The following is a 12480-nucleotide window of genomic DNA, read 5'->3' as shown; positions in this document are numbered from 1 at the left end:
TTAAGGCCTCTGCCTTAGGCTTGGGTCATGATCCCAGGGTCCTGGGATCTAGCCCCGCATCGGGCTCTCTGCTCAGCAGGGAGCCTGCTTCCCTCTCTCTCTCTGCCTGCCTCTCCATCTACTTGTGATTTCTGTCAAATAAATACATAAAATCTTTAAAAAAAAAAAAAAAAAGTATAACAAAATGCCAGCACCATCCCGGCATCTCAATCCTTGGACAAAGGATAAACGTGTGCTGGGCGTCAGAATTCTGCAGAAATCAAATCTCCTGATGAACAAGGTCATCACTGTAGTTTAATCTTTGTTACTCCTTTTGCCCACAAATAGGCTCATTATCGGTCTAATCTTTTTCAAAGAACTACCTTTGTCGTTCTTTGCATGCCATCAGGCTTTTTATAAATTTAACAGAGAGGCTTGTGCTCATCTATTTTTCATAATTTTATACTTTTATAGTGCCTTAATTCAATAGAACTTAACCAAAGCAGCTAAACGTAGTAAAAAATGATACTAGTCTAATACCAGTAAATGGAAAATTCAACAAAAGGGAAATTTCAAGAAATACAACCTGGCAGATTTCGGTACCTTATAGAACTAGCCCATCACAGTGAGAGAACCATCTACCCTTCTCTGTCCTCTCTTTTTAACCTCATTTAAAGAAATCTCGAGGTTTGAGGAGAGCTCTCTCTTCCTGACTTCCCCCAGTTCATAGCTGGGCCCTCCCGCGGACACTGGAGTGATCAGGTAGCAAAATCCCTGCTGTCGCTGTTCGGGAGCAGACTTTAAATCCTACAGAGAGTGTGTTTGTAACAGGTTTTCTTACTCCATTTTTTCACTTAGTGAAATGGCAAGACGCTGAGCACAGCTAATGCACCCAGACTCTATTTCCTGCTGTAATGGGGAAACTGCCATTCTGATAATGGTAATGGCAGGAGAGAAAAATTAGTCGCATTATTTCTTGTTGAGGGAAGGACTGACTGACTTTTCCCCAGACAGAAGGGGTTCTCTTCCACACCATACTCTGCCTGGTTTCTGTTTTTCCTTCTGTGGAGATAACAATTCTAAACCTCTCTCCAGTTCTCCTGATCAATGGTAGGTAAGTGCAAAATAAAATTAAGGCGTTATCATCTCCATAGCAACTCAACAGGATCAGATAACTCTATTCTCTAACAGAAAATGCTTTCTTCTTTTTAAAGAACCATTTCTCCTATAAAGTTAAAAATCCTAATCTACCAGAATATAATATCTAGGAATACAGAAGACAACGGGACTTTTGAAAGAAGTACAGAAGTGGTTTTTAGAAAGCAGCTTCCTTATTATTATACCATTTGGTGTTCATGATAATTTGATGCTGCGACAGTACATCATTTTAGACTAACTTACCAATGGCCTTTGTATAATGCCTTGCACCAAGCAGAAGTTCAGGAGCCCGATACCAAAAAGTCACAACTACTGGATCCAAATCTGCCAGTGGCTTTAGAGGAGAATTGAATAATCTGGCAAAACCCATGTCAGCTAAAAAAAAAAATGAAACAAATTAAGATAAAACTCAGTTTGGCATGCTACTAGAACCATGCAAGGTTGAGGACAACAGCCACTAGCCTTATAAAGCAATCCTTTTCCTCCCTTTTCAACCAGGGGTCTGCACCAGGCACCAGATCCCCCCCTTCGGAGGTAGATACTACTACTGTGCCTATTTTACTGAAAAGGAAACTTAGGCTTAAAGATAGTCTGACTTGCCCAAGGTCATAGAGCTAGTAAATGACACAGAGTCATAATGAGAAGCCAGGTCTGACTTCAGACCCCTGGCTTTCAGAAACATTGCAATAATCTTAAATTATTTTATAAAACTGAAATAGTCTACAAGTTTCCAGGATTAATTACGACCCCTGTATGCCTGTGCATCTAAAGACTGACTGTATATTAGTTTGGTGTGAGTTGGGAGTTGTCTCGTGGACACATGAAAGCCAATTTGCACACATTTCTTCCCAATTCTGAATTCACTGATGTCATGCTGGTGACTGGAAATTGGCTATGATGGAATATTTGCATCCTGAGAAACAGCAAATGCTACAAACTGGGGCTTTTTAACCTCAGAGAGTCACTGCTGTATAATTACTAGCACATCATAAACAGGTTTCCAAGAACATTCCACAGAATATGTAAGACATAATCTTATAATTCAGGATTTAACAAAGGTCTATATCAAAGCTAACAGATTTAGATTAGAGATGTACACAAGTAGTAAAAAGAATAGTTATTACCATAATAAGTTCCTGGAGACTATCTAATTTTCTTAAGATTTCTAAAGAACAAATACCTTTTATCTATCAAGCACTTTAGAGTTTAAAGATGGTTTTCACATATATCATCTATCACTTCATCTGATCCTCATACGAAGGCTGGCTTAGTATTTTGTTCACCACCTCTGAGATGAAGAATCTAAAGCCCATGGCAGTGAAATGACTTGCCCCAGGTCACAGTGATAGAGTAAAAATGTACTCAAACCATGTTATAATTTAGCACCTGTATTCTTAATCACTGATCTGACATCCAACAGACACGCCCATGTCACAAAGGTAAAATCATGAGAATAAAAGACCTCTATGATTTGAAATACATAATACACACAGTATATTTTGATTGCATAAGAAATAATGTACATTCTGTAATAGCACATTAAGGTTTCAACTATAGAGAATCATTTACTCTAAAACTGACATGATATGATATACATTACAATTTTAACTTAGAGTGATTTTGTTTTTTTGGAGTTTGAATAGTTTACAAGGCTTTCTGAAAATGCTTTGGAGAACACAGGTCATAAAACAGAAAGCTATCCAAGGTATGCTATGCCTGGTCTTTCTTAACTAAATTGCCGTAGAGCAAACAAAAACATTCAAAATCATTCTACCAATATTACGCCTACTTAAAGCACACTTTATGTATTTAATAGATGCTGATTGTTACTGATGGCAAAGTTATATGAAAAGCATGTATTTTTAAGTAAAAGCTGTATTTCTCCCCTTATTCTCTACCTTCTTAGTTTTATATAAGCCTCATCGATTCGCTGTCAGATGAGATTAAGTCCAAAGGAAACAATAAGCATTTTTCAAAAATAATTTTTGTTTATCGTTTGAACTTTAAAGAAGTTTCAAACCCTTTCAAATAATCAGTACTTTAGGAGTGCCTGGGTGGCTCAGTGGGGTAAGCCTCTGCCTTCGGCTCAGGTCATGGTCTCAGGGTCCTGGGATCGAGCCCCGCATCGGGCTCTCTGCTCTGCAGGGAGCCTGCTTCCCTTCCTCTCTCTGCCTGCTTCCCTGCCTACTTGTGATCTCTCTCTGTGTATCAAATAAATAAAATCTTAAAAATAATAATAATAATAATAATAAGTACTTTAGACATAAGTAACCAGCCCAAACGTTACTAACAGTTGTTTTCCTAAAATTAGATATGAGTGAAACTGTCCAATTCAATGGACTGCAGAAATAACATTCTGGTGTGAGTGCTAATTAGATAGTATCAAATGAAGGAGAAAAACAGGAAAAGGCAGTGTCTATCACTAAGGGACTTACAGGAGGCTGAGGTGACAAAATACACGGAGTAGATAAAAACAAAAAAGGGAAAGGGCTGTAAAGCTAAAAGGCAAGTTGCTGTGGCTTCTACTAGACTCGATGTCCTTTGAGGGGAGAGCTTATGTCTCCTTCCTGGCTTTAACTGGAACAGTGTTTGGCAAACCTCTGCAGAGCTGGACTACATTGAACGTGGGACCTGAGCTGTATTTCTAAAGGGTGAGCCACTGTGAACAGTAAAGGGAGCGAGCAAGCATTTCAGGTGAGGCCTGAAGTCTTTAGGCTGCTGGGGCAGGGGCAGCTGAGGTACAGCAAAGGGCCCCATGCATTTTCCATTTGCACTTTTATTTTCAAGTCCTTTTCAAAACAGGACTATGTTAAAATGTTAAGCACAGGCACCCATTTCTAAATAAAATTTAGAAACCATTAAATCAACCAGATTGTTGACTGGACTGTTGGCACTGCTTATTGCTTATTTTAACCCTGACTTTATCCCTAATCTTGGATAGAATTACAATCCTAAAACTCTTAACCGGAGGGCAACTGACGGGCCTGGCTGGAGAACAGAATTGATGCTGCAGAGAACGAGAGAGCCCTGGGAGTGGGGAGACAGCAAGGGCGGTGGGTGAGGATAAATGAGACAATTGATACAAACAAGGGAGAGCACAGGGTGGAGATGATGAATTTGGTTTGAAACAAAGGAGAGGTTACCAGCAACAAATAAAAGTAAAGATAAAATCAAACTAAGGATTTCGGCTAGGGTGAGAGAAGAGAATCTGGGATTCAGATTGTAAAACGATTTTTAGAGAAGCCATGATTTTAAGGGCACAATTTAGCAGTTCCTTAAAGAAGTAATGGTAGAGGGAGGCCATGCCCCAAGCCAGTGCCTAGGGGATCTTGAAACAAAGGCTAATAGGAGTAAAAATGAATAATAAAGTGCAGAAGAAAGAGCAAAAAGAGTAAATAGAAAAACAGAATGCTGTGCTGCCACAGACCAAGGGAAAAGACAGTGCTGAAGTCAGACTAGTCAGAGGAAGGAATGACTAAGGCAATACAGGAAAATGGTGACTCACTATGGGCCTCTCGCTCTGGGGAGACAGAGGTCATAGGTGACTGTTGGGAGAGCAGTTTCGACAGAGGGATGGAATTAGAGGACAGATTACAACAAATTAGGGTGAGTGGAACCCGTGGGTGAACTCTGTGTGTTCTAGAAGTAGAGGAACAAGGGGGAGAAAAATGAACACATGGTAGAGAAAACACAATGGATATGAGAAGATTTATTCTAGCATTGGGAATAGGGTTAGCAATGTTTAAAGGTGATGAGGAGAAACCTGGGAAGCGCAGAGTGGAGACACAGCAGTATGAGAACTTAACTACAGCAGGAAGATATTTAGAACCTGGGGGTGGGAAGGGGAGGTCACCAGCCTGCACTCCAGAGGGGAGAGTCACTCTGCTAGAGACCCTTTCAAAGGCAGTGCGGTACTGACAGAACGTGGCTGCTGAAGGTACCGCAGACATCTTTGATATGGCTGGGCAGCAGCGCTGGTAGGGAAAGAGACGCCAGACGTGGAATTTAAGTTTTCAGAGAGGCTGTGTAAGCTGCAACCTCTCTAAAGCCAGCTCCCCTACTTGCTCACATCCACCAGGCGGGGGGTTGAGTAAAGTATGTGAGGTAACATGTGACGGCATTTACCACTGGACGGTGAACTGTCTACGTCACCGTCCCTCACAGGGAAGGCTACTATCACTACCCTTTCCCTTTCACCAATGTCTAGCAAAAAGTAGGGACCTGAGTGCCTACACGAAAAAAGTGTAAGCATGAAACAGGAGCAAGTGAGAAGTGGTGGAAAGGGGGTGGGAGTGGGGGGAAGGGGGGAAGGGAAGGAAAGCAGCTACTTGGTTCTTAGTGACCACAGACAATGTTTTTTAGGACTGTGAATCTCAGTAAACTCAGCGTAGAGGTATAAAGAAAGGAAAGGTGGTTTAAAACAGCTTTCTCTGGAATTGGGCTAACAAACTAACTGAAGAAGTAGAAAACCAAGAAGCAGGCAGGCTCAGTTGCAGTAGGACAGGATGGATAGGTAGCAGGTCAAGTTAGCACGATTTCACATCACCCCTGGGACGATATATTCGAACAGCAAAGAAAGCAGGTTGAGGAAACAAAATTTCTTTTAAAATCTTTCTAAAAACCATTGAACATTTAACAAATGTAATTTCTATTAAAAAAATCAGAATAAAGCATTTTTTTAGCTCATTTATTCCCTCTATATGTCATGGGTATGAATGATGCCAATTTCTTTTAGAACAACCTTCAGGGTTGCAAAGGAAATTTTAATACATAGATAGGATTCTTGCTGGTGCCTTAACCTAAGACCACCACCAAGTAAGACAGTCTATAATGATATGTATTCATTTGCAAAAATTTGTTGGTACCTGGCCCAGGGATGCAGGGGGTGGGGGACAGGTATCTGGGAAGATGTGTGTATTAGGTCAGGTGGCAGAGAGGCATTCAGGAAAAGAACACTGGTGAAGGTGAGACAGAAGCAAGACTTAGCAGATTATGTTTAGGGTAATGTGCAGAACAATAATCACAGCATAAACACAAGCTTAGGTACTGTATGGGAAGGAAGTTTTCGTTTCGGGCTTGCTTGCCTGAGCTTAGAATCACAGAACCTTCTTTGGGGAATAAACCTAAGGAGTTTTATAAATTATTTCTCTGCATTCCCCAACATATTTCCTAAAAATATAATGAGGAAGTCATGTGAAAATTAGCTACTTAAACAAGAGTCTTAAAAAGGGGACACCACCTTTGCAGCCGCTACGGTATCTTAAGAAATTATTTTAGAAATAATTACCTACCTATTTTGACTCTCCCCCTTTCAGGACCTTCTCCCATTACTAGGATATTTGCTGGTTTCTAGAAATAAAAATAGAGCATTCAAATTACTATGTTTATTCTTTTGACATGCTCTAAAATGGAAAGAAGTTCTTAAAATATGAAAATACCATTTCTATATTTGCATCAAAACCACAAATGAGAATATTAAGTACCCTCTATATAAAAGCATTTGACATACTTGAAGTTAGCACTAAACTTCTATAAACATCACTGCTTTGAAAACATTTTATTTTCAAAATTATATCATACAACTAACTATAAAGAAATTGAAGCTATCATTTCTGTTTACTCGATGGAAGTAACAAGTAATAATAATTTTTTTAAAAACCTACACATATAAATTGCTGCCCATAACTAAGAGTTTTTGTGGTTGAAAATTTTTATGTAAAATTTCCACCCACAACATCACTGACTTCATTTAAATGATTCAAATGGAATATTCCTTGCTCAATATTTCTAAACTACTATAGGGAAGTATGATCAACATTCACGAGACTCCATTAAAATCCCGTACGCAAAGTGAGAAATTCCAAATAGAATTTCAAGATGTAAGAAAATAAAAACCAGGGCTAATACAGAGCTATATAAAGAAAAGAATGAGCTGCAAATGTATACACTGTTTTTTAAGTCATCCTCATTTGTAAATCTTTGGAAACAGGAGGAACTGTGGAAACAGGCTTTCGGACAAGTCAGTCTCCTCTGAGAAAATAATGATTTTCTCATAGGGAGAAAATTTATGATTCATTCGTTCAATCAATGAATATATTTTTAGCATCTTCTAGGGAGAAAAAAACCCATATTAACAATTAAAAGGAAACACAAGCGCAATGATGAACCAAATTTGTAACCTCCAAATGCTCATTACATAAGTAGAAAGAAAAAAAATAAGAGCTCTGTATCTTAAAAGCTAATGTCATTTATGAGTTACAGACAGAAGTGAGGTCTTGGGTTAGAGGTTAAACCAGATTACTTTAAATCCCCTCCAATTTGCTGGCTCCTTTCAAAGTTTCAAGGAAAACAATAAGCACTTAAAAAAAAAAAAAAAAAAACCAGCTCAAAGTCGGAAGTGATTAACCAGAGTTTCCATTGTTGAGGGAAATATTCACTGGAAGTGAGGGCAAGGGTGCTTTCCATTATCCAGATCCTGAAAAATGAACAGGAACTAGCATGGTAGAGTAGAAGGGTAAGAGAAGGACAGGAGGTGAAAAAGGCTATGAATGATGTAGGCTTAGGAGACAGTAACCTGGACAGAACTCTGTACAGAAACCAGAGGACTCATGTTGGGGGTAGTAAAGTGAACCTAGACTTGGGACAGTCTTAAATGCCAGGTGAAGTAATCCGACCTTTATGTGACAGGAGTGAGGTGACAGGAAAGGGGGCATTATCAGAACTAGGCTATGTCCAAGGTCTTCTCGGCTGAAACAGAGTAGGGGGTGTGGAGCTCAGGAGTAACACTGTGAAGGAGAAATTAGCAGGACTTTGCATCTAGTTGAAGTCAGAAGACTAAGACAAAGGGTGATAAAAAAAAATTTCAGCAAGGTTTTGAGTTTTTGCAACTGAAAGGATGATGGTGTCTTTATTACGGAAAAGTTATGAGAGGTCCTGGTCAGGGAGGGGAAAACAATGTGAGATGCCTAAGTCCCACTAGCCAGGGGAATGGAAATAGGAAGGTTTGGTTTTGAAAGTCATTGTCACTGGAGTATGATGACTGAAGATGACATGAGACAAAATTAGTTTATCACAGCCAAAAGAGAAAATAGCACTAGACAAAACCCAAACCCGCAAGGTTCAAGTCTGACAACAACTTATCAACGATCCATTATAGATAAAACACAGTACCACAGACTTTCTGGGAAGAAAGAAAAATAAAACAGGACGCTCTTAATTTCAAAGAGCTTTCAAATCTAGTAGGGAAAGACAGACAAACTGATTTTTAGAATATCAGGCAGGTTACAAAAAGTACCAAAATAAACCAAAAGTAAGTAGAAGTAAAAAGATAACGGTAAGAGCAGAAATCTATGAATAAGACGGTATTTATGAAGCCTCTAGGACAACTACTTCAAGAGAAGAGAAGGTACAAATAAACATTACAAATTACAGGAGTGGCCATAAAAACAGGTCCAATGGAGGTTAGGCTAAAAGAACCCCACAAAGAACTTTGTATTGATTAATTTTAAAATGTGTACAAAATAGACCAAATGAAAAAGATGTAATGAACAAATTGACTCAAAATGAATTATAAAAGCTTAAGAAGCCAATACATGCTAAATAAATTTAAAGTTAAAAATCTTCCTACCAAGAAAACACTGGACCTCAAATCATCACAAAAGCAAGTTCTCCAAATTTTCGATGAACAAATTGTTCAATCTATTCAAACATTTGCAGAGAACAGAAAAAGAGGGAATGTTCCCATTACATTCTAGAAGGCCAATATAATCTTGGAAGAAAACCCAAAGTATGAGAAAGAAAAATTTCAGGTCAACCTCATAAATATAGACACAAAAATACTCATGAGTATAGATGTAAAAATATTGAACAAAATATTATTAAGTCAAAAGCTACTAACAGGAATTCCAGGATGGCTTAATGTGAGAAAACCTCTGTATGTCCTTCACCCTATTAGCATATTAAAAAAGAAAAATAATATAATTATCTTGATAGAGGCTCAAAAAGTACTTGACAAAACTTAACACCCATTCATGATAAAAATCTCTCAGCAAGTTAAACTAGAAAAGTACCTCCTTAACCTAATAATGGGTATGTATCAAAAACTAAGAAGTAGCATGGGAAGCATTCTCTTTAAAATTGGGACTAATGCAGAGATACCTACCATTACCACTTCTAAAATCAACATCACAATGTAAGTCTAGATATATAAAGCATTAATTAAAGGAATATGGATTGGAAAGGCAGTAACAAAATTATTCTCTGAAGATGATATAATTATTTACATAAAAATTCAAAGTATTTACAGACAAATTATTAGCAATAGTAAGAGAGTTTAGTAGGATGTTTGTCTAACTGAACAATATGAAAAAGCCAACCGTATTTCTATATATCAGCAAAAAAAAAAAAGGGTAGGAGGGGCACCTGGGTGTCTCAGTGGGTTAAAGCCTCTGCTTTCGTCCCAGGGTCCTAGGGTCGAGCCCCACATTGGGCGCTCTGCTCAGTAGGGAGCCTGCTTCACCTGCTCTCTCTCTGCCTGCCTCTCTGCCTACTTGTAATCTCTGTCAAATAAATAAATAAAATCATTAAAAAAAAAAGGTAGGAAATAAAATTTTTGAAAGGCAGCACTTCTATAGTAATAAAAAACTATAAGGTTCCTAAGAATAAATACACTAAAGGAGGTACAAGGTTTTTATAGAGAAAATCTTGAAACTTGTTCTTATATGATATTAGTAAGTCCTAAGTAAATTAAGAGGCCAGCTTATAGATAAGAGAACTCTATAAAGACATCAATTTTCCCCATACTTATCTGTAAATTCAATTCAATTTCAATTCTAATTCCATCTAAGTTGTGTGTGTGTGTGTGTGTGTGTGTGTGTGCACGTGCGCGCATGCGCGCAAACTTGAAAAGCTGATTTTAAAATGTGGAAAATAAAATGTATGTCTAAGAGCAAAGACCTAAGGTTGGCCAAAATAGTCATGAAGTGCTAGAGGTAGGGGATGAGGAGAAGCACCTGGCTGGAAACAGGACATCACAATTTATTTTAAAGCCAGTAACTAAGACAGTGTTACACTGATAGAGAAAGAGAGACATGTAGATCAATGGGATAGAATGGAGAGCCCAGATAGAACCATGATACTGGGAGAAGAGGAACTTCAGGTCAGTGGAGAAATGAAGAACCATTTATTAAATGCTGTTGGCACAACAGGTCATCCAAGTGGGGAAAAAAATAAATAAAATGAAAGCTCACCTCGTACCATACACACAATTTCAGGCAGATTAAGGATTTAAACATGAAAAACAAAACTTTAAAACTGTGGAGGGTAAAGGAGAATGCAGAGAATATCTTTCTGACATAGGAAAGAAAGATATTTCTTTCATGTAGGAAAGAATTCCTTAAACAAGATAAAAAAAATCATAAAAGAAAAGACTGATAAATCTGGCTATTAAATATAACTTTCGGGGCACCTGGGTGGCTCAGTGGGTTAAGCGGCTGCCTTTGGCTCAGGTCATGATTTCAGGGTCCTGGGATGGAGTCCTGCATCGGGCTCTCTGCTCAGCAGGGAGCCTGCTTCCTCCTCTCTCGCTCTCTCTCTCTGCCTGCCTCTCTGCCTACTTGTGATCTCTGTCTGTCAAATAAATAAATAAAATCTTTTTTTAAAAAATAGTAACTTTCAAGGGCGCCTGGGTGGCTCAGTGGGTTAGGCCTCTCTTTTAGCTTGGGTCATGGTCTCAGGGTCCTGGGATCGAGCCCTACATCAGGCTCTCTGCTTGGCGGAGAGTCTGCTTCCGCCTCTCTCTCTGCCTGCCTCTGCCTACTTGTGATCTCTCTCTCTCTCTCTCTCTCTCTGTCAAATAAATAAATAAAATCTAATAAATAAAAATAAATAACTTCCATGGTGCTTGGGTGGTTCAGCGGGTTAAGCCTCTGCCTTCGGCTCAGGTCATGATCCCAGGGTCCTGGGATTAAGCCCTGCATCGGGCTCTCTGCTCAGTGGGGAGCCTACTTCCCCCCCCCCTCTCTGCTGCCTCTCTGCCTAGTTGTGATCTCTGTCAAATAAATAAAATCTTTAAAAAATTTTTAAAATAACTTTTAACCATCAAAAATAAAGAAAATTAAAAAACAAAGCACAAACTGCCCAGAAGTATTTGCAATACACATCAGTAACAAAAATTTTGTGTCCAGAATAAAGAACACCCACAAGTCAATATAAAAAACAACCTAATAGAAAAATGAGCAAAATGTCCAAACAGGCATTTAACAAAAGAAGAAACATTTTACCCGTAAGCATATGAAGATGCTCAACCTCATCGATCACGAGGGAAATGCAATTAAAATCACAGTGAGATACCATTTTACACCTAATATATGGGTTAAAAATTAAGAACTATTGAGTAGGAAGTGGGTCAGGGGGAACTCCAATACATTGTTAGTAAGAGAATAACTTGGTGCAACTTCTTTGGAAAGCAATTTGGCATCATCTTGCAAACCTGAACAATTACATACCCTTTGACTCAGTAATTCCATTTTTAGACACACCAGAGAATGTTCATAGCAGCATAGATTGTAACACACACACACAAAAAATCTGGACACAACCCAAATTTCTAGCTAATAGAAAAATGGAGAAATTAATTTTGGTAGAATCACACAATGAATTTTAAAATAGCAGTGAAAATTTGGCAGTTACTAATAAAGGTTTAAAAAAAGTCTGAATCTTGGAAGCATAATGTTGAGTAAAAAAAGCAAGTTTAGAAGACTATATACAGCAGAATGCCATTTTCATAAACCTTAAAAAACAAGCAAAGCTAAAGAATATCCTGTACAGGCACACATACAAATGGGATAAACCTATTTTTTAAAAAGGAGTAAATAATGGATTCAAAACTTAGGATATTTGTTAACGTCTTTAGGAGGCAGGAGGTTGGGATGGGGGGGAAGCATAAACAGAAGCAAGCTATCAGAAATGTCCCAGTTACTGGGATAAGTGACAAGCTCTCACCTTTTGTAAGGTACATAACGTTCCAAATACTCTTTTTTGTATATATCATATATTAGGACAATAATAAAGAAAAAAAACAAAGCAAGGAATGGGGATATGCATTGCTGGGAGGATGTCATTTTCAAGAGTAATAAGCACTATTTTAAATGGCTCAGAGAATGCCTTCTTTTGAGAAGGGAACTTTTGCGATAAGACCTGAAGAAAGTAGAGTAATAAGCTGCTGTAATCTAAGGGAAGAGCCGTCTAGGTAGAGGGAAGGGGAAACTGAATGGTTAGAGACAGGAGCTCGCCTGGTGAACTGGAGACCTGCTAGGGAGAACCGTGGGCATCAGGAAGCACAGG

The 12480-nt window shown here is 38.5% G+C and overlaps 1 protein-coding gene across 1 annotated transcript in view; it reads right to left on the bottom strand.

Annotated features, from left to right (window-relative positions):
* The window catches only part of CDK19 (cyclin dependent kinase 19), a 175880-nt gene that overhangs the window by 19852 nt on the left and 143548 nt on the right, over window positions 1-12480 (bottom strand). The window contains exons 5-6 of the mRNA XM_044244399.1: window positions 6429-6486; window positions 1381-1512 (exon numbers count right to left, since the gene is read on the bottom strand). Of these exons, the coding sequence (XP_044100334.1) occupies window positions 1381-1512; window positions 6429-6486 (190 nt within the window). The remainder of the gene's footprint in view (window positions 1-1380; window positions 1513-6428; window positions 6487-12480) is intronic.

Source organism: Neovison vison, chromosome 1 (genome assembly GCF_020171115.1).
Source record: "Neovison vison isolate M4711 chromosome 1, ASM_NN_V1, whole genome shotgun sequence".
NCBI classification, from domain to species: Eukaryota; Metazoa; Chordata; class Mammalia; order Carnivora; family Mustelidae; genus Neogale; species Neogale vison.
Note: the sequence above shows the minus strand (reverse complement) of the source record. Positions and strands in the feature narration are given on the sequence as shown.